At 52.6% G+C, this 21,126-nt stretch overlaps 7 protein-coding genes across 7 annotated transcripts; 4 read left to right on the top strand and 3 right to left on the bottom strand.

The window, feature by feature from the left end:
- Positions 1–586: 586 nt before the first annotated feature.
- On the top strand, positions 587–5,663 carry SMAC4_02643 (uncharacterized protein). The gene is made up of 8 exons (XM_066089814.1): positions 587–1,057; positions 1,364–1,517; positions 1,589–1,736; positions 1,794–2,253; positions 2,318–4,483; positions 4,536–4,853; positions 4,913–5,042; positions 5,103–5,663. Exons 1-8 carry the CDS (start codon positions 1,055–1,057, stop codon positions 5,210–5,212), a joined length of 3,489 nt encoding a protein of 1,162 aa, XP_065946175.1. The 5' UTR covers positions 587–1,054; the 3' UTR covers positions 5,213–5,663.
- A 247-nt stretch (positions 5,664–5,910) lies between these two features.
- SMAC4_02644 (uncharacterized protein) lies at positions 5,911–7,924 on the top strand. Its single transcript, XM_003352161.2, has 3 exons — positions 5,911–6,542; positions 6,909–7,004; positions 7,193–7,924. Exons 1-3 carry the CDS (start codon positions 6,456–6,458, stop codon positions 7,589–7,591), a joined length of 582 nt encoding a protein of 193 aa, XP_003352209.2. The 5' UTR covers positions 5,911–6,455; the 3' UTR covers positions 7,592–7,924.
- Positions 7,925–7,957: 33 nt separating this feature from the next.
- Positions 7,958–10,284, bottom strand: SMAC4_02645 (uncharacterized protein). Its single transcript, XM_024655489.2, has 4 exons — positions 10,031–10,284; positions 9,454–9,955; positions 9,268–9,393; positions 7,958–9,216 (listed from the first exon to the last, which is right to left on the bottom strand). Exons 1-4 carry the CDS (start codon positions 10,169–10,171, stop codon positions 8,273–8,275), a joined length of 1,713 nt encoding a protein of 570 aa, XP_024511371.1. The 5' UTR covers positions 10,172–10,284; the 3' UTR covers positions 7,958–8,272.
- Positions 10,285–10,662: 378 nt separating this feature from the next.
- Positions 10,663–11,841, bottom strand: SMAC4_02646 (uncharacterized protein). Its single transcript, XM_003352163.2, has 4 exons — positions 11,592–11,841; positions 11,326–11,514; positions 10,994–11,260; positions 10,663–10,927 (listed from the first exon to the last, which is right to left on the bottom strand). The coding sequence occupies exons 1-4, from the start codon at positions 11,739–11,741 to the stop codon at positions 10,904–10,906; spliced, it is 630 nt and encodes a 209-aa protein (XP_003352211.1). The 5' UTR covers positions 11,742–11,841; the 3' UTR covers positions 10,663–10,903.
- Positions 11,842–12,326: 485 nt separating this feature from the next.
- SMAC4_02647 (uncharacterized protein) lies at positions 12,327–15,094 on the top strand. The gene is made up of 3 exons (XM_003352164.2): positions 12,327–12,888; positions 12,942–14,539; positions 14,606–15,094. Exons 1-3 carry the CDS (start codon positions 12,799–12,801, stop codon positions 14,814–14,816), a joined length of 1,899 nt encoding a protein of 632 aa, XP_003352212.1. The 5' UTR covers positions 12,327–12,798; the 3' UTR covers positions 14,817–15,094.
- Positions 15,095–15,403: 309 nt separating this feature from the next.
- SMAC4_12829 (uncharacterized protein) lies at positions 15,404–17,908 on the top strand. Its single transcript, XM_066091093.1, has 7 exons — positions 15,404–15,664; positions 15,753–15,956; positions 16,155–16,221; positions 16,326–16,386; positions 16,499–17,332; positions 17,416–17,487; positions 17,622–17,908. The coding sequence occupies exons 1-7, from the start codon at positions 15,612–15,614 to the stop codon at positions 17,699–17,701; spliced, it is 1,371 nt and encodes a 456-aa protein (XP_065946174.1). The 5' UTR covers positions 15,404–15,611; the 3' UTR covers positions 17,702–17,908.
- A 197-nt stretch (positions 17,909–18,105) lies between these two features.
- On the bottom strand, positions 18,106–21,062 carry SMAC4_02648 (uncharacterized protein). Its single transcript, XM_003352165.2, has 4 exons — positions 20,394–21,062; positions 19,650–20,239; positions 18,668–19,581; positions 18,106–18,563 (listed from the first exon to the last, which is right to left on the bottom strand). Exons 1-4 carry the CDS (start codon positions 20,557–20,559, stop codon positions 18,545–18,547), a joined length of 1,689 nt encoding a protein of 562 aa, XP_003352213.2. The 5' UTR covers positions 20,560–21,062; the 3' UTR covers positions 18,106–18,544.
- Positions 21,063–21,126: the final 64 nt, after the last annotated feature.

The following is a 21,126-nucleotide window of genomic DNA, read 5'->3' as shown; positions in this document are numbered from 1 at the left end:
TTGCGATAGAGGTTCCGGCCTTGGCTAACACACCGACTGGTCAGTTTAATACCCACAGCACACATACCTTACCTGGGCGGGGTGATTCTCCAGGCCGAACCAACAGCTACGATAATCCCATTGAATGTCGAACATAGGAAGTCGCCCATGACCCATGAAGTGTGGCCATGATAGAATTCAGTACTAGAGGTATGAACTCAAGTAAGGCGACGTTTGTGCTTGGTAGAGGTAGATGATAAAGAAGAAGTGCTCTTATAACAAGTCAAAAATACTGCGGTCGTGCCAGGAGTCAACAATGATTCAAGCCCACAACACATGGACTGCATCGAAACGAACTTGTAGATGTCTGTACGTACCTAGAGTATGTAGATGAATGAATCGTTTCCTTGCGTGCAGTGACATTCCATACCTCTATACATTGCTGCCATTCAACAACTCAGAGCGCGCGGCCCGGCAACCGCGGCGGGTGACGGGACCTAGAGGTAGGTAGTATCGAAGAAGTCCGTTTCAACAAGAACAAGAAAGACCGTGACCTCTCCAACCACGACTTTCACCTTGCTCTCACTGCCACTCCCGTCACTGCACGACCTGCATCCATCGAATCCACCAAAGAAAGGCCAAGACTCAGTCCACCACCACCACCACCACCACCATCACCTGCGCCTGTGTTGCTCCATAGGTATCGCCAACCTTTCCTTCCCTTTCTCATCCTCTTTGCTCTTTCCTTACCACGACCGATCTCCTCTCCACGCCTGCCCACGACCTGCGCTCTTAGTCAGTCATTCGTTCGAGAGTATCCTCCGGCCACCCAACCGAATACTCCGCATCGCCTGCCGGAAGTCGCAGTACAAACCAACTCAAGTCAGAAGAGAAGGAGCACACACTGGGCCACGAAGCTTTCACTGATTGCAAGAACGGAAGCGAGGCATACCTACCTTAGGTAGTCCCCTTGTTCCAACAGTCGTCACTTCCCACCAGGACGTCCGTTGTCGTTGACACAATCCGCAACTTCCTGCAACTTCGCCCTCTGCAGCTCCTGTAGCCCGCTGGCATTATGGTGAGTCTCTGACGCACCGGAAACCAAAGACCATTACCGTCATCAGCGCACCTTTTGTCCCCCCTCCATCGTCTCCTTCAACAGCTCGGCGAACAAGTCGACCTCACCATCTACCTTTCCCGTGCACCCGATTTTCCCGCGAGCAATCCAGCTTGTCTGATCATCCTATCCTTCTCCTCTCTGTCGTCCGCCTCTACTTGCCCCTCGATGTTCAACATGGGCAACCCCACTACCCGCGCTCTTCTGACTCCCTCGCCATCCCCGCCACTTGACGACCGGCTCGCTAATCTGGCTATTGGCATTAAGGATGAACAGAACCCCGATGCCCCATCGCCCAACTCCATGCTGGTTGATACACCCGAGGAACACATCGTCGAACCAAACGGCGTCGATAATGACGATGTCGCAATCATCACCCCGGATGCTGACGAGAAGGAGGCTCCTGTCCTCGCCAATGACTGTGAGTTGGACGACAACAACGCACCCCCCCCTCCCGTCCTTCTGGAAGCTCTACGACTGACGCTGCTTTAGTCAAAACCATGAAAGATCACGTCCTTCCGGCCCTAATCGACGAACCCCCAATCCTTGAGGATCAGGTTCACACATGGGAGATCAAGGGTTGGCGCAGCCTAAACAAGAAGGAGCATGGCCCCGTCTTCCAGGCCGGTGGCTTCCCATGGTCAGTATCTCTCGGTGGTTCATTTCAATCTGCTAAGGATACTAATATTGTTTAAAGGCGGATCCTTCTTTTCCCATATGGCAACAATGTTGATCAATGTTCGATATACCTGGAACACGGATTCGAAGCCGACGAGATGCCCGAGAAATGGAGCTGCTGCGTCCAGTTTGCGCTAGTGCTATGGAATCCCAACGACCCGTCCGTCTTTCACCACCATTCCGCCCATCACCGCTTCACTAAGGAGGAGAGCGATTGGGGGTTTACACGGTTTTTGGAACTCCGGAGGCTGTTCAACCAGCCTTATGACGGTTCAACCCGTCCTCTGGGCGAAAACGACAGCGTCAACATCAGCGCCTACGTCAGGATTGTCGAGGATGAAACAGGAGTTTTGTGGCACAACTTCAACAACTACGATTCGAAGCAGGAGACAGGCTATGTTGGCCTTAAAAACCAGGGCGCCACTTGCTATTTGAACTCGCTCTTACAGTCGCTCTATTTCACGAATGCTTTCCGCAAGGTAAAGAGACCAACCTCTTGTTCTTTTTTCTCTGCTTCCCCCCCGCATGCTGACTGGCTTGCAGATTATCTACCAGATCCCTACCGAGCAAGACGAGAGCATGATGAACAGCGCCTATACTCTACAACGACTCTTTTATCAGTTGCAAACATCAAATAGCGCCGTGGCTACCAGTGAGCTTACCAAGTCTTTTGGATGGGAAACTCGTCATATTTTCGAACAGCAAGACGTCCAGGAACTCTCGCGGAAACTGATGGAACGCATGGAGGAGAAGATGAAGGGCACACCGCACGAGAAAGCCCTGGCACAGATGTTCAGCGGTAAGATCAAAACATTCATCTCCTGCATCAACGTTCCGTACGAATCCAGCCGAGTTGAGGATTTCTGGGACGTCCAACTCAACGTCAGCGGCAACAAGAATCTGCTGGAGAGTTTCCAGGACTACATTCAGGTGGAGAAATTGGATGGCGAAAACCAATACTATGCTGGCGACGAGTACAAGCTCCAGGATGCCAACAAGGGCGTCATTTTCCAGAGCTTTCCCGATGTCCTGCATCTGCAGCTGAAACGCTTCGAATACGACATCCAGCGCGACACCATGATGAAGATCAATGCTCGCTACGAGTTTCCCGAGGAGTTCGATGCCGCCCCCTTCCTCGAGAAAGACGCCGACCGATCGGAACCTTGGGAATACGAGCTTCATGGTGTGCTGGTGCACAGCGGAGACCTTAACACCGGCCACTATTACGCTTTCTTGAAGCCCGCCAAGGACGGAAATTGGTACAAGTACGATGATGATAAAGTCACCAAGGCCAGGAAGCTTGAGGTCTTGGAAGACAACTTTGGCGGTCCTTTCCGGCTGCCCAATGGACAAATTAGGACTTTGCCGCAAAAGAAGACGCCAATCATGCGGCCCAACAGCGCCTACATGCTCGTGTATATCCGCAAGTCCCGCGTCGATCAAATCCTTACCCCGGTTACCGAGGAGGACACGCCTCCACATCTCCGCAACAGGTTCGCAGAGGAGCTGGCTGCTCGCGAAGCTCGACGCAAAGAGAGGGAGGAACAGCACCTTTACATTGGGGTAAAGGCCGTCACCGAGGCGACGTTCCAGCAACACGGCGGTACCGATCTGACCTCCTTCGACGCGACTCCTGACCAAGATCCCGGGGCACCAATTTATTACCGTGTTCTTCGCCAGGATACCTTGGAGCAGTTGGTTGCCAAAATTGCAGTCGACCTCGGACAAGATCCTAGACGTGTTCGTTTGTGGATAATGGTCAATCGTCAAAACAAGACGGTTCGCCCGGATGCTCCGATTATGGATCTTCAGCTTACAGTGGAGGAAACTTATTCCAAGGCTACTGCGCAGAGGGATGAGTCCTTGCGCGTGTGGGCTGAAGTGGCTGAGGAGGTCAACGCGGACGGCGAACCCATCTGGCCATCGTACCAGGCGCAAGCTAACGGCGCTATTGTCAAGGACAACATCTTGTTGTTTTTGAAATCGTTCGACGTGGAGAGCCAGACGTTGAGGGGAGTCGGGCATGTCTACATGAGGTTGGACAAGAAAGTAGAGGATCTGGTCCCTGTGATTCTGAAGAAGATGGGCTGGGGCGAAAAACTCCCCAGTGGGGAGAAGATTCAACTCTTTGAGGAGATCAAGCCAACCATGGTAGAGGGACTGCGGGGCAAGGAAACCCTCAAGGCCGAGGAGTTGCAGGACGGAGACATAATATGTTTCCAACGAACCCATGTGCACAAGTCAAGACTTGGTCTTGGCGAGAGCAAGCCTTCTGAAGACGCCAAATCCTCGGACAAGATCACGGATGCCAGGGAATATTACGATTTCTTGTTCCATCGGAAGGTCGTTAGGTTTTGCCCCCACCCCCAAAAGGCTGATGTCCAGCAGTACCCTCAGTTTGAGCTTGTCTTGAGTTCCAAGATGAGCTATGACAAAATGTCGGAGAAGGTCGGAGAGCACATAGGTGTTGATCCTACTCATATCCGATTCTATACCATCAACGGCGCCAATGGTAATCCCAGGACGGCTGTGAAGAGGTTATCCAACCAAACGGTAGAGAGGATCCTTACCCCGCCGGGATACGGGCAGATGAATCTCAATCAACTGTCAGACGCACTTTACTATGAAGTCCTTGACATTAGTCTTGCTGAGCTAGACACCAAGAAGAGCATCAAGGTCACTTGGCTCAGTGAGGGCATCACAAAAGAGGTAAGTGGCTGGAAACAATTGGTGGCCTTTTACGTTACTAACGCTGCAGTAGGATCAATACGATCTTCTTGTAACCAAGAGTGGTGTGGTTGAGGACCTCATCGAGGCGTTGGTCAAGAAGGCCAAGATTCCCAGTGAAGAGGAGGCCGGCCAAATCCGAGTATTCGAGGTCAGCAACAACAAGTGGTACAGGGATCTCGACAGGACTTACCCTGTCATCTCGATTAACGAATACACCACCGTTGTGGCCGAACGGAAACCCGAGGAAGAGATTGGTGTTACTGATCCTAACCAGTACATAACTGTCTTCCACTTCCAAAATGAACCAAGCAGGGCTCACGGAATGTCGTTCAGATTCTTGATCAAAGAGGTAAGTTCACATGCAACACCATTTGAACAGTTTGTCATCTAACCAAATGGTGCTCACAGGGCGAGCGGTTTTCGGAGACTAAGAAGCGGCTTGAAAAGAGATTGGGAATCAAGGGCAAGAGCTTCGAGAAGATCAAGTTCGCTGTGGTCAGACGGGCACAGTTCTCAAGACCAATCTATCTCCAAGACGGTTTGTGACCCCTACCGGTATCGTCTCCCCAATGACGTGACTAACTCAGTCCCTCTATAGATGACGTCCTGTACGATACGGCCGAGCGAGAAGACTACCTTGGCTTGGATCATGTTGATCGGTCAAGGTCTGCGCGAAATGGCGGTGGTGACTTGTTCCTTAAGGGATAAGTGGGATATGGATAATGCTGGGGGTGTTGAGTGAGCTTGCTGTTTTCTGCATAAGTTATTACCGACCAAGTTTCTTTTTGGGTAGGCTGCCCGCAGTCTGGCCGAAGTATGTACACTACATTGCGCAGCAGGCGGGCATTTGGGCGGTGGCACTTGCGATAACCTTGTTCGTTTTGCTGAGAAGGAAAAGAGCTGGCTTGTACACTGGCGTCTGTTGAGCAATTGTGGGTGTATGCGGTCTTTGTCGTCAGGAAGTCCCTAAGTCGGGCATTTTGCGGTGCACTCGTTGCCATCATCATGTTTATACAGTACTCCTAAAAGTCCTAGAAGTCGTGTTATGTCATCGACGGACGGCATGCAAGCATGGGCAAAGGCGTGGGGGACGAGTAGATATTTCTTGCCAGGCATTGGACACACAATGAACATAGATATTAATAAAGCAATGTCCTCGGGGAACGAGGGCATAGGCTCAGTGTGTGGTGATGTCTTTGGTGTAAATGGCTTCTTTTCTAACTGACGGGCACCTTGAGGGCTTCTCAGGATGAAACTCTGATGAACATGGCTCCACAACGGCTTCAAGGTCGCGGGTGAGAGACCCACATGGCAAGATGTCCGAGGTGGGGCGAGCCGCAGGACCCGGGCGACGCCGAGGGACGGCCCCGGCAGCGGTTACGCATGTGCTGCGCATGTTCAAATTAGGGCGGTGATGCAAGGCAGAAATCTTGCCTTTGCCCGATAAGCGGTTCCCCGGACGGAGGATTCGCGATAACATATTCAATCCACCCACCCACGCTCGCCCGCCCACCCGCTCAGCGCTCCAGTTGAACTGATAGACCCATCGCCATCCTTGCAGTGAACGACCAACCGACCGGAGCGAGAGCGGATTGCATGTCCCATTGAACGAGACGTCCATTGTACACCCATCGTCCTGTATCCGGATCTCGACGATTCGTACGATTCCAATCTCATACCATCTTCCGAACCGGGCTTATCTACATCGCCCACGGTACCTAAAAGAAAACGAATACCGGCCGACGAACAAGTACTTCAGTAATCAGCCATACCTACCTTTCACTGAACCCAGACCCGACCAAACTCCATCGCCGCGAACCTCGATTCCACCGATTCCACGAACGAACAACCGTTGCGCCGAACTTGCTTGCCGGACAAGCCCCCGCAGAACCTACAACCTAAAACCTAAAACCAAGAACCGAACGTCGAACGTCCACAACCAGACAACACGATGAACTTCCCTGGTATGCCCGGCGGCGGTGGTGCTGGTGGTGCTGCGCCTGGAGGGTATGATCCTAATGATCCGAATATCAAGTGGGTTAGTAGACACCTTACCCGAGCCTTTGTTTATTGCTGTGGAGGAGAAGGAAAAAGAGGAGGAAAGGGAGGAGGGGCGCGTGGATGGCGGTGGTGATGGTGACATTGGTGGTGATTGCTCGTCAGCTATAGCTGTCTATACCAGCTGGCTATGTCCACCTCCTTGTCTGTCTGTCTGTCTGTATCTTGGCTGGCTGTCGCTAGACTGGACTGGACTGGTCTAGCCTGACAGGCAGAGGTCTAGCAAGCGGGTGATGTTAGGACGGGATGTTGAGACGGAGAAGAATACTTGGTTACTTAACGTCAGGATCGGAAGAGAAGATCACAAAGGAGATGACGCTAACGAGATGATCAAACACAAACACAGATGCAAAAAGCCATGGAATCGTGCTTCGCAAAGACAGTCATGAGCGGTGGCGCCGGTTTTGCGCTAGGTGGTGTTTTTGGAATGTTTATGGCTTCGGTACGTTTTCCTTTTTTCTGCCGTTCCCTTTCCCTTTTCCTATCTTTCCCTCCTTTCGTCTTCCCCTTCCCTCCTTCCTTTTCCCCTTCCTTTGTTTCCCCTCCCTCCTCCTCCCTCCTCCTCCCTCCTCCCCCCATTCCCTCCCCTCTAGCTACCCATAACTAACACCCCCTCTCTCCTACTAATAGATGGCCTACGACACCCCCTACCACTCCCCCACCACGCCCGGCACCGGCCCCGGCGCCAACCCCGCCGCCGCCGGAATCCCAGGCTACAAGCCCGTCGACCTGTCCTCGATGCCGCTGAAGGAGCAGCTCAAGCACGGCTTCAAGGACATGGGCCAGCGGTCGTACAGCACGGCCAAGAACTTTGCCAAAGTCGGCGCCCTGTTCAGCGGCATCGAGTGCGGCATTGAAGGGCTCAGGGCCAAGAATGATCTGGGCAACGGTGTGGCGGCGGGTTGTCTGACGGGCGCGATCCTGGCGAGGAATGGAGGCCCGCAGGCGGCTGCTGTGGGGTGTGCGGGCTTTGCGGCGTTTAGTGCCGCTATTGATGCTTGGATGAGGATGCCTTCTGAGGAGGAGTAAGTTTGATGGGAAGGGGTGTGGGGATTGAGTGAGAGGGTGATGAGAAGGGGGTTTGAGAAGGGGAAGGGTGGCGACACTTGGCGAGAAGAAGAGGATGATGGGGAGAAGCAGAAGGAGGGAGAAGGGGTTAGATCTGTGTTTGACAAAAAGTTCTGGTGTACTACTACTTACTGGGTTCGGTGCTGAACCCTGAGGAGGGGATGATGGGACCTTAAAAGGCAGTAAGACGCAGATCGGGTGTGTGTGTGTGTGTACATGGACAACAAAAGACTTGGGACATGGGCACGATGGGAAACGGCGTTAAATAAGGTGGCATAGATGCTTTTTTTTTTTTTTTACATGTACAAATACTACAAGATACAGGCATTGGATGTTTCGGCATTTTGGGGGAGGCTCTGGTACTCTAGGGACGAATAGATGAACATGATCTCCATTCTTGATAGTCAGCTATGGCATTTGCAAACCTTCACTTCAGATGAAGCATGTGAAAGCGCAATATGTGAACATGTATCACCTCAGCTTAGATCGGGAACCCAAGCGACTGCATTCTATATCCTATTTCGCTCGCATCATGTCTGAATCCGCGCCAGTGTGAACAAACTCCTCGATATGCATGCAGTACGATAAACCCATGCCAATATGTGACACGATCGGCCCCCTCAGCACCTTGGAACCACGGACTTAGTCCTCATCATCATCAATCCTCGTCCGTTTCGAGTCCCTCTCTCCGTCATTCAGCCCAAAGCCGCGTTTGTTCGAAGAGGAAGCAGCACCGTCCTTCTCCACCTCATTGAGGAACTTGTCCACGTTGAAGGGATCCGCACCCGTGTCCTTCTCGAACTGCACCGGTCCTTCCCTCGCCTCCGCCTCAGCCGTACCCTTGAACGTGCCACGACCCAGGGCCTCGCCGAACCTGTTCGATTTCGAGATCCTCGCCATCTCGCCCTCGCCCGCCGCCTCGTCGTCGAAATCCTCCGCGTTGGCACGGGGTCTGTAAATGCTGCTGATGGCGTCCTGGGCGGCAAAAAGCGGCTTGTCGTACGGGTTGTCCTCGTTGAATCCGCTGTCGAAACCGCTAGACTGGTTGAACAAGCGCGAGTCGTACATGCCCTCCTTAGACTGCGTGGGCTTGGCGAGACCGAGCGCGATCTTCTCCGAGATATCTCTATCCATCTCGCGGGCCATGACCTGCGCTCTCCTCTCCGCGCCCATGCGCGACTGTCTGAACTTGCGCTCCTCCTCGCGCTGCTTCTCCTTGCGCGCTTCCCTTCTCTCCCGCTCCGAGTCGTCGTCGCTCCCGGAGCGAGATTCGGAGCCGCTGTAGGACCGGGATCGTGATCTCCTGCTCCGTCCACCGCCCGCGCGCTCTGCCCTGGCTTGCTGCGCAAGTTGGCGGAGATGTTCCTCTTTCTGTGCCTTCTCCTTCTCTGCTAGCCTTTGTTGCATCATGGCTCTCTGTCGGACTTCCTCTCTGGCGTGTCTGTCAGCCATGAAGAGGGCTTCGGAGAACTGGGCGAACTTGTCGTTAATTTGCACGTCTTGCAGACCACGGCCGTCGGCGGCCAATCTCTTGTCGAGCGGGACGGTGAAACCCTTGGGGTTCTTCCAGTTGGAAATAGGAGGTGCTAGTGCCTGTTAGTGGAAGGTTTCTGTATGACAGCAGGTGGATAACTTACGGATTCTCCATGCTTCCTGGTCCTCGGCCGTCAACTTCCTGGGAGGCGAATGCATAACTGGAGGAGGAGGAGTCGGGGGTCCTCTGGGAATCTTCTTGTGCTTGAACTTGGGTGGCTCCATAGGATCTGCCAACTGTTAGCCTGCCGCCCATAGCTAGTTACCAAATCTTGGATGGATGGACATACCTCTCTGTCGCTCCACAATCTTCATGATACGGTCTTGCTTCTTGGAGTTGTCTCCCATCTGCGCCGATGGCGTGTAGCGCACAAAGGTCGGCTCTCGCTTCGTGTTGATGTTGATGTTCTTGGGCTTCTGGGACGCCACGGCGCCGCTGACCAGCGCAGCCAGTGCATTCTTGGTCCTTTCCGCCGTTGCTTCCACCTCCTCCTTGCTCGGTCGTGACAAGTCGAGATCGCCCGCTTCGGCCCTCTGTCGCAATGGGATCAAGTCCTTGAATGATGCGTGGATGACCCGGTCGCTGCTGTGGCCCTGTCGCGCAATCGCTGTGTAGTCGACCTTGCCCTCTCCATCAACCTGGACAACTAGCGCGTTCGACTTGCTCGAGGCGTCTTTGCCCCAGGGATACTGAGCAACGGGGATCTCTGGAAAGGCACCGCCATCGCCGAAATCCTCTGGTGCCCGCGGTCGCCAGCCCTGTCGGTTTCCATACGGTGGTGGTCCGGTTCTCTGTAAGACCGCAATGTTAGCATCAGCCAAATCTTGATTGCAGGAAAGCGGATGGTGGAGGAATCGATTACTGACCCTCAGGACAACTTGGGTTTCGTCGATCTGGCCGGCGCCGACAATTCTGGGACCGCGTTGCTGTGACTTTGATTCTTCGTATTCGCCGCTGTACTTTGGCTTCGGAAGAGCCTGAGACAGGCCTGCTGCTATCGAAGCCATGGTAGTCGATAGATATGTGGTTGTTGGATAATAGTTGATTGCCGCGAGATCGGACCCTTGATATGCAATCGAGTTTGACAGTTGACGTTTACTTCGACATCACTGCCTGCAACGAAAAGAAGTTCCAGGTAACGGTAAGTGGCTCAAGCGCGACGCTCCAAGGTCCAGTGTGGCGCCAGGGTACGTACCTGTAGCCGGTACTGCAGCGCTGGCGTAGACGAGACAGGGGCAGTCTTATCGCCCTCCTTATCAGTGACTTGTACTGTATGTAAGGTACGTACCTTACCCAGGGGTCAATATCAAAACACCAAACGCTGACCCCTTTTCCCTTTGTGTACCGCGGGTGGTATATCATGAGAAATGGATGTTGAGTCTGAAGTTCCCCTATACATGCCCGGTATTTGACGACTCTCTGGGTCGCAATAGCTCATGCCTGAACCCTCCAGCCTGAACACTTTATCTGCCGAACACCCAAGATGGCATATCATTGCACGTGTGAACTTCTATTATGTTTTAAAGATACCTGACCGCCAAGTAAATCCATCAGTCATACATGTAGATCGAAAACCAAGACACAAGCGCATGTTGTTGTTATGCCCTCTCCCTCGCCATCTCGTAAGCCATCATTATAATATACACCCCATGCAAGCAAGACCTGTGCTGTTTTTGTGCCTTACGCCCGGCCAAGACCAAATCAATCTTGCTCCTTGAGAGCATAAAACTAGTAGTCGTTTATACGTAACCCTTCCGCGCGCCCTGCGTTGTGAAACATGTTAGAATTCTGACGCCAGGATGCAACATTGGACAAAAGGTGAAGCTTACCTGGAAGAAGAATCTAACAATGAAGACCTGTAGAGCACCCATCGCAATGACCAGCAAAATCTGAATCAAACTGAAGTTGACAATTCGCTTCTCGGTGCTCCTGACCGTGCTGAAGTTGCGGTTCTCGCGCGTGCGGAAGTACTTTTGGTTACGGGTGACGGTAGAAAGCTGCATCGAGATCTTGAAAAGGGACTCTTCGAGAGCCGAGGTCTGCTCGGGGGAGCTGCCCTGCTTCGAAGGGATGGTAACGCGGGCCTCCTCTTCGACCTATACTCTCACAGTCAGTATAAGTGGTAGGTGGTGGAGTAAAAGGGGGGTCCGGGTGTACTGACCGCAAGCTCGAAGTCGACGAACTTGTCGGCAAAGGTGCTCATCTCGTTGTTGAAGCAGAACTTGTAGTCGCCAATATGCTTGCCGGTGAAGACAAAGTCGCCCTGGCGTTCCTTCTGTCCATCCATAATAACGTTGCCATCGGGGCCGGTTACTTCATAGTCGATATCGAACGAGCCTCCTGATTGTACCTGCGCAACCACCAAAGTTAGCACATTCGGTCCCGGCGCATGACGGTCGCGTGCATTTATCGATCGGGTAGGCGTACGGCAAAGTAAAAGGCAATCTTCTCGTTGGCCCTCTTGGTCGTGGCGAAGAAGCAGGCCTTCTCGTTGGCGACGAGCTTGTAAGTCAGGGCCGTGGCGGCAACCTCGCTGGCCAGACCCAACAGGGCGCAGGTTATTGTTGACAGCTTCATGATGTGCTGTGTGTCGTGGTAACTGATCGTGGAATTGCCTGCAGTTCCTAGGGGGGGTGTTCGATATTGACTTTTGCAGATCCCGTCTTGCCGTCGCTTCGTCTTCAGGACAACTTGGAGTTCACGGGTGCCAAGTCGCGAAGGGAAGCTGAGCACAGGGCAACTCGACGACGGCCAGAAGCACTGGGCTGCTGCTGTCCACTGGGAGCACGGGGTAGGTGTCTTGGCACTCCTGGGGACTGGCCGGGACTTGGGCGGGCTACAGCCATTACTTGGACTTTTTTTTGGCGGATCATTCAATTTCCTGACCGCCTTTGCTGTTGATATCCAATGGGCCAGGTGGCTGCAGGGCAGTTGACGGTTCGAACCAGTTGACAAGTTCCAGTTCCAGACCTCCCCCGCCCCCTGAACAGCTTCAGTGGGCTGTCCCTTCCAACTCCTGCATGTGTCCACGGAGGAGCACTGGAGCTCAAGGAGCCCCTGGTGCGGGAGATGGGTTTGGAGCTTGTGCCAAGCTATTTCTTAGAAGCTTGAACCACGACCGGGGTCGGTTTCCGGGCAGTGACATCAACATGCGACGTGCCGCTGGGACTCGAAGCAGGTGCGTCAGTTGGCAAATGGAATAAAAAAGAAAGCGTCAACCACAGCTGCTGTTATTGCTTTTGGTGTTATTTACATGTTTTCCTTTAACAGTTGGATACCGAGCGTGTCTCGACTCTCTTACTTAGCGTTTGCCGTCATTTCTCAATCGCAGCTCGTGTTGTGCACTGTTTTCCTGCTTCTCCAACTCTTGTTCCAAACTCCACGCGTATGACAGCTATCCACGTCGTTCTGGATTATTTTGGGCAGCAGCACCTCAACCAAGCTGATTAGGTTCTCTAGTGATTCCCCACAGCTGAATGATAGGTTCCATAACTTCATCCATCAACTTTCAGCTCTATTAATGACATAAAGTCTGCCATCTTTCTATTCCGAACAAACACACGACTTGTCCCTCTTCTCTGCTACACAACTTCAGAATCATCCTGGCTACCCCGTGAGAGAGGGGACAGCCAAAATGGCGATATCACAAACGCGAGCAGCGGCCATCTCGTCCATGGGGATAAGGGCCCTCAGTTACTTCTTCCTGAGATGGGCAATGCTTCCGGTAAGTAGGTTTTGGGTGTCTCTGGTCAATCTCAAGCTAACGAGGACATCAAGTTTGGTCCTGCGCTCATTTTCACACTCTTCGCCATCTATCTGCCTACTTTCGTGTCTGGCTTCCGCAAGGAGCCCAAGTACAACTTGGTTGACGAAGTCGACGTGGTTGTTACCGAAACAACCATCAGGGATGACAATGCTGAGGAGGACGATAGCCCTGGAGCACCTACTCCTAACGGTAACGAAAAGGTGATCGCCGAACAGGTAGATGTTCAAGAGACTATCTCCATCGAGAAGCGACCCATGCACGCTTTGCGCACTCTACTTAGCGGCGCACCCAACCCGCGGAGCCTGGCCCTGTCCGCGCTGACCTTCTTGATTAACGCTGCGTTGGTTGGCTTCGTTGCTGATCGGTTGTTCCGCGAGCGTTACTATGGTGCCGAGGACCTTTCCTTTGCTCGCGTTGGCTATGTCGGCGAACACGAAGCCAAGCTCTTGATCCGTGAGCCTGATCAGTCCATGATGCCCATCAACGTGCAAATTCATCTCAAGGACCCCCAGCCTCCTTTCGACAACCCTCTGTGGCAATCAGTCGGCGGTGTCAGATGGACCGGAAACGAGACCGATTACACTGCTGTTGTTACGATTCCTCTCCGCAACTCGGGACAGCGAACTTACGAATGGAAGACCTCAAACAACCACACCGGAGAGTTCACCACCCCACCCAAGGTTGGCTCTGCGTTTGAAACCGGCGAGGGCCCTTTCACCTTCCTCTCAACCTCCTGCATCGTGAGCCGCTTACCCTACAATCCGGCTGACCATCCGTTGGCCATTCCCGGTATGCGACACCTGGCCAAGGTCCTCCCTAGCCTGGGTGCCCAGTTTATGCTTTTCCTTGGAGACTTCATCTACATCGATGTTCCGCGCTATTGGGCCAAGAGCACCGAGGAATACCGCAAGAAGTACCGTCAGGTCTACGCTTCCCCTGACTGGCAGGCTGTCGGTCAAAACCTCAGCTGGATCCACGTTCTGGACGATCACGAAATTCAGAACGACTGGTCTGCCAACACCACCGGCGTGTACCAGAACGCCATTGACCCTTACAACCACTACCATGCGGCTGCCAACCCTCCCCTGGCCAAGAAGGCCGGTGCCCTCAGCGCTCGCAGCGGAGCCACGTACTTCGAGTTCACCCAGGGCCCCGCAAGCTTCTTCCTGCTTGACACTCGCACCTACCGCTCGAACAACAAGATTGCCTTTACTGACGATGCCAAGACTATGCTGGGCGCCGGACAACTCGAAGACTTCATTGCATGGCTCAGGCGCCCCGAGCCAAAGGGCGTCAAGTGGAAGATTGTCGCTTCGTCTGTCCCCTTCACCAAGAACTGGGGCGTCAACACCCAGGATACCTGGGGCGGCTTTTTGACTGAAAGAAAGCGAATTCTGGAGGCCATGTGGGATACCGCGAGCAGGGGTATCGGTGTGATTGTCCTGTCTGGCGACAGGCACGAGTTCGCTGCTACCAAGTTCCCGCCGCCGATGAACAGCACTTGGCCTGAAACCGCCACGGTGTTTGAGTTCTCTGCTAGCCCGCTGAGCCAGTTCTACTCGCCTATTGGCACGTATAGACAGAGAGATAGCGAGGATGTTGAGATTAAGTAAGTTGAGCCCTCGATGGTATCCTTGTTGAAGTTTGGATAACGTTGCTAACGCGAAGCTTCCAGGTACATCAACAAAGGCAACTCCAAGTTCGGTGCTATCACTATTGAGAACCTCGAGGGAGGTGATCAGAGCAGCTTGAAATACCGTCTGTTTGTCGATGGCGAGGAGGTCTGGAACACTGTTGTTCTCTCCCCACCGGTCGTTGTTGAGGATGTCAGGCCTGCTATCGCAGCTGGCTCGTGGTGGGAGCGGTTGTTCGCATGGAGGAGATAAGCTTCGAACTTAAGAGGATGTGGGTGGTGAAGGACGTCTAGGAGGAGAAATACTTTGAATGTTGAGTGTTGGATAGGGTTTGAATGTACCGATAGGATTGAGTACAGTGGGATTTGACATGATGTTTATGAGGCCGGCAAGGAAAAGGAATGGGTGGAAGAATATGGGACATGTGTCATTGGGGCGCCATAGATACCTGCTTTTTTGGACCGAAGATCATGGGATATAGCTAGATAGTACAATGACAGTAAATGAAAACCATCACTCCTGAGTTTCACTACTTAATGTTGATAGGAATATCAGATGTCTCGATCATGAGGCTCTCGGCTTCAAACGTCCCGACTTATACTTCCCGATTCGGCTTAGCGTCTCGGCGGAGCCAACCAAATGCCAGCCGAGGCAAAACGCAGCGGATTCTCGAAGTCTGACGGAAACGTCTCCATCTCGGAGCAAGGGGCCCCATCGCGAAAAGAAAGATACAAAGTTACTTGGTTTCTTGGTATAAGACGATGGTGTGGTGATCATGTAAATGCGACATATAGTACTCATCGGCAGATTGTTCTTGTAACACTTCTTTTTTTCTCTTCCTCAAACTATCACGGGTGGCATTCTGTTGTTTCTTGCATCTTTCACATTGGCATTTGTCTTATTTTTGCATTGTCCCTGCTTTAGCCGTACATACCTTACCTGCCTCTACATACATACGCAAAATTACCGCTTCGTCACATCAGACCCTCTTCGTCATTGACCAGGACATAAACCCTCCAAAGACACTTTACAAGAACATAGCCGAAGATGAGACCACAAGTGGTAGGAGTGATCCTCCGCTCTAGAGCCGTTGTCAACAAGTGTGAACCCTTTCGTTCTATATATAATCAATATCTGGCAACCCTTGACTGACTAACTGACTAACTTCGCCCTTCGTTCCGTTTTTAGACAACCTCTTTCGAGAACTGGCCTGAATGCTACTGCTGCTGTTACTGTCACAAAGTCCTCTTTGTCGTTTATTCAAACCTCGAGAAGAGCCTTCTCATCTTCTCTCCCAAGGTTGTTACAGCATGAGCCAAAGGCGGAGATCACAGCCGAGGGACTTGAGTTGAGCCCTCCGCAGGCTGTTGCAGATGGGAAGCGGACTGTTCTGTAAGTTTGTCCTTCCTTTCCCTTCATGGGTTGAAAACATAGGCAACGGTTATGGGAGGCAAGTTACTGACTCCGGCTCTGACTCTGAGTATAGGCCCAACTTCTGGTTACGGTAAGCCTTCCTTCCTGGAGGTTGAACTCAACTCAACAGTTGACTCTGTATGAAACTTGATGGTTGACCACGACGACGACAAACAGTGATAACTGCCGGTGTACGAAATGCGTAAACCAAGATACTCTGCAAAGAAACTTTAACACTTTTGCTGTGAGTACCTAGTCTACCTAGTTCACCTTACTCAGCACTTTATCTCTCTCTCTCGCGCGCGCGCGCTTCAGTCGGATCATCACGGCTAAGCAGCTATTCTTCAGATCCCCTCCGACATCCACCCAACAAAGGCTGAAGCCACCAAGGAAAATGTTACCGTCCAATGTGAGTATCACCAGTCACCACCATGAAGTCCCTGACATCCCTCACTATCCCTCACCATCCTTCCCAGTCCCAGTCTCATGTCCAGACCAACTAACACCCCTTTTTACAACAGGGTCCGACAACCACACCTCCACCTACCCCTGGCCCTTCCTAACCTCCTACCTCACATCCAACACCCGCTTCGGTCACACGGAAAACGACCAAATCTCCCTCTGGGGCCGCGAGATTCGGTCCCGGCCACCCACCGTGTCCTTCGCCCGGGTCATGGGTTCCTCTTCGCCAGGAGAAGACCTCCGAGGCGTAGCAGACCTAACCTCTCTAATCAAAGAATTCGGCTTCTGCTTCATCAAAGACACCCCCTATTCCGACCCGGACATAACCCGACAACTTTTGGAGAGAATCGCTTTCATCCGCGTAACGCACTACGGCGGCTTCTACGATTTTACCCCGGACCTCGCCATGGCCGATACCGCCTACACCAACCTGGCGCTGCCGGCGCATACCGACACTACGTACTTTACGGAACCGGCGGGGTTGCAGGCTTTTCATTTGTTGGAGCATAAGTCTGCTCCGGGGACTTCTACTACTGAGGAAGTAGCAGAAGGCGGCAAATCCCTACTAGTAGACGGATTCAACGCCGCGCGCATCCTTAAATCCGAAGACCCAAAGGCGTACGAGATCTTGAGCACGGTCAGACTTCCCTGGCACGCGAGCGGCAACGCGGGCATCACGATCGCGCCCGACAGGATGTATCCTGTGCTGGAGCTTGATGAGGATAGTGGGGAGCTGCATCGGGTTAGGTGGAATAATGACGATCGAGGGGTGGTGCCGTTTGGGGAGAAGTTCAGCCCGCAGGAGTGGTACGAGGCGGCGAGGAAGTGGGATGGGATTTTGAGGAGGAGGAGTAGTGAGTTGTGGGTGCAGTTGGAGCCGGGGAAGCCGTTGAGTAAGTTTTTCTTTTATTCCTTTTTTGTAAAAAAGATGGGTTGACCGTAACGTGGGATGGGTGCTAACGACGGATGATAATAGTCTTCGACAACTGGAGAGTCCTTCACGGACGGAGCGCGTTCTCGGGTATTAGGAGGATTTGTGGCGGGTATAGTAAGTCTAAGTGTTTTTCCTTCCCTTCCCTTCCCTTCCTCCCATGGGGCTCATGTTTGAAACCCCCTTTTCTATTGTGTGTGTGTGTGTGTGTGTGTGACCGGTGTCGGTAACTAACAATACTGACTCAACAGTTAACCGCGACGACTTCATCTCTCGATGGAGGAACACCAACTATCCTAGGAGCGAAGTCCTTCCGAGGGTTACTGGTTAAGGCCCTGCCTACCTACATAGGGCGGATATCCGAACGGAGTATTAGATTGTGAGGCTGTTTAAGAAAGACATTACTAGAAGTAGTATATCACGTTCGCCAGCCGGTACCGTAAGGAAAGAAACAGGTGGTCACTTACTTCCCTTGCAAGTAGATGTTGGATAACAGATGATATCTTGTTGGATAAAGCATATACCCAAATCTCGAGACTAAGATGATGTATGTTACCTGTCTGGGTTAGACAAGCCATTCATGCGGTGTTCCATAAATTTCACAGAAGATGCACTTCGATGGCAAAGAAAGTGCTCTAGACATGGGAGGCAAATGAAACACGGCCTAGGTATACGTCCGTATCCACAAAGAAACCAAAAGACAATTTAGAAAGGGGGTTAGTAGGTTGCAGAAAGTTTGTGAGAAAAGAGTTACTGATCTTTACTATTTACCAATACATAAATAAGTATCTAGTCAGTCAGTAGATGAGGTTATGTAAACTCGTTTAAACGCTCTAGCAAGAACCTTTTGAAACAGGCAGACAGGAGAGAGTATCCTTATTGATGATACCCATTCGTATTTCCATTAACCGCCAACATTTAGAAAAAGTAGGTAGATGGCTACAATGAATGTCAAAGCCCTGAATGTGACACTGTTCAATAACACGTCTTCACTCAGTCAGCCGCCGCGCCGCGTCCTCTCTTATTTCCTTCCTGTTTACTCCCACACAGAAAAGTCCCATGAGACCCTCACTCGATTCCCTGACGTAGTTCTGTATCCTGACACCAATTAAGAACTATAAACCCATAAAAACCGAAAAAGATTAGCATCCTTTCCCATCAATTGGCGTGGTCACTACGATCGCTTGCGGTCACTTTATGGTAATACCGATCAAGTCAGCATCTGAAAACCTTCGGGGATACGACAGGCCAGACGCAAGAAAAAAGTTTCAAGGGGTTGGGGCGGATGTGAACTTACGTGCTAAGCCTCCTCGAGAGGGTCTGCAACTTCGTATCGTTGTCAGCCTCTCTTGTCGCACGCTCCAAAGCCTGCGCGCGCTCCTCGCCCTGCATCTTGACAACTTCGTCGTGGCTCGGCGGGAGCCTCTCGTTCTGCAAATCGACCTTCCTGGCATCCTCGAAGCTGCTGATAGCGTTCTTGATACCCTCGGCACCCAACATGAGAGTACCGGCGGGAAGACGACCACCAGAAACGGTCTTGAGTTCTGTGACACGCTCAGACTCCTCTCTGAGAACTTGGAAGACACGAGACAGACGACCAATGGCGAGAATCTTGTTCTTGATCGCACGTCTCTTGAACTCGATAGACTCGGGGTCTTGATTAGCCGCAGACGGGAGGGCCGGGGAGGCCGGACCTGGAGAAGTTGTCGCAGAATCCTCCCTGAGTTCCTCCTCTGAGCAGGTGCTGAGAATGGCGATGAGCATGTCGGTAATCTTCTCGCCGACGAAGGGGAGAGACCAGGTGAAAACGTCCATGAAGTTCGGGAGCCAGTAGGGATGAGGCGTGCAGTTGAACTGGCGGATGTTCATGACGTTGTTCTCGTACTTCAACACCGCAGCCTTGTTGTTGTACACGTCGAGGTAGTTGGGCGCAGAGAAAATGGTCATGACACTGGGGAAACCGGTCGTCCTGGTCTTGCGGTACATGCGGTAGCCCGCATCCTGGGCCTCGTGCGCGCGGATAACGGAGAGAAGGTTGTTCTTCTCCAAGAAATGGCAAGCAGCCGAATAGGAGAAGAAATATGAGCAACCTCGTACGTGGTTGTGTACGAAAAAGTCCGTCGTCTTCTCCTGACCGAAGTCCTCCAGGGGATCGGCCCAAAGGATGTCGCACATGAGACCTTGTGTGGGGGGCTCGCGGAAACGGTCAATCTGCATAAGTCATCGAGTTAGTATGCCCGTGGCGCATATAATGGCAGTCAAGTGGCTGTTGGACTAACGTTTCTGATGTCGTCGAGAGTATGAAGCTCGGGGCTCAAACCGCCGTGAATGCAGAGGAATTGCTTGTTCATGACTGCCGCCAGCGGCAGACAGCAGAAGGACTCCATGCATGCCTCGTAGATGGCCTCCGAGTACTTGTGCTTGCACTCGAGCTTGAAGGTGAAGTAGTCGGTCAAATGGCGACACTCGTGGTTTCCGCGCAGCAGCCAGAGTGTCTTGGGGTAGTGGATCTTGAGAGCCCAGAGATACAAGACACACTCGATACTGAAGTAACCACGATCAACGTAGTCGCCCAAGAAGAGGTATCTGGTCTCGGCCGGATCACCGCCGACCTCGAAGAGCTTCATTAAATCGTAGTATTGGCCGTGAACGTCACCGCAAACGGTAATGGGAGCGTCCATCTCCAGCAAGTTGGGCTCGGCGCGCAGAAGCTTGGTACCCTCCCTGATGATCCATAGTGCTTGCTCCTCGGTCAAACGGCCCTCGCGGTAGAAATGTTGCTTCAGAAACTGGATGTCGGGCTTGCTGTGGGTTTCGTCCTCGAAGAATTGCTCGTCACTGGGCTTGAACATGGCAGGCGCCTGAACGTCTGGAAAAGGAGGCCAAGACGGCACCTGTTAGAGCTCGCGGTACAAAGAAACGGGGGGTTGGGGGTAAGTGGAATGTGATGGTAAGGTCGCAGCGACAGTCATGACCTGACAACAACTTCAGGCTCAGTGGCGGGGGGGAGGAAAGAAACTTACCTTTGCAAACACGCTCCATGGTGCTCACTTGGGTGCCGTCCTCCATGGTGTGAATGGTGAAGTCGATCTCGGGCAATGGCCTCTTTTGCTGGATGGCGCGGATCGCATTGTCAACCTGCTGGTTGTTGAAGGCGCCGGGCGCGCCGGTACCGTTGTTGGCGTCCATATCTTCTGGTCACGAATAATGACTAGGTGGTAATGGCGGCGGCAAACGAGAGACTGAGCAGTCGAGTGTCTCGGGATGGTATGTGATAAGGCACAAGCCTGAGGTGAGAGTGGAAGATGTTGGGCAGGGTTGTACTGTAGTAGGATCCCTAGAGTCGGTCGCCTGACTTGTGCGATGTATTCGGTCGCGAAAAGGAGAAAGTCGGCCAAACGGTCGGGTTTGATGGGAGGCAAGACGGGTTGTCGAGGAGTAAGAGCGAGCAATGCAAGGTTGCGAACCAAAATGTAGGGCTGAAGGAGGAAGGAGTTGGGCGGGCGGCCGAGGAGTTGTGAAGGAGGCGACTTTTGAGTGGCAGCCAGCATGCACCAGCACTGAACAGCGGGCGGCGTGTGGTTCACCAGCGACGGGAGCCCAGTGAATGGAAGGGTGCAGCAAAGCTGGGGTGGGATGAGGGGTACAACCTTGCCTTTTTGCTTCCCGTCCTTCAACCACTGACAGGCACCAACAGGTAAACGCCCTTTTTGGTCCGATACCGAAATGATATTACCGTTGCGTGCTGTGTATTCA

The sequence above is a fragment of the Sordaria macrospora genome, chromosome 2 (assembly GCF_033870435.1).
Source record: "Sordaria macrospora chromosome 2, complete sequence".
Classification (NCBI taxonomy): Eukaryota; Fungi; Ascomycota; class Sordariomycetes; order Sordariales; family Sordariaceae; genus Sordaria; species Sordaria macrospora.
This window is presented reverse-complemented; position numbering and strand designations above follow the sequence as displayed.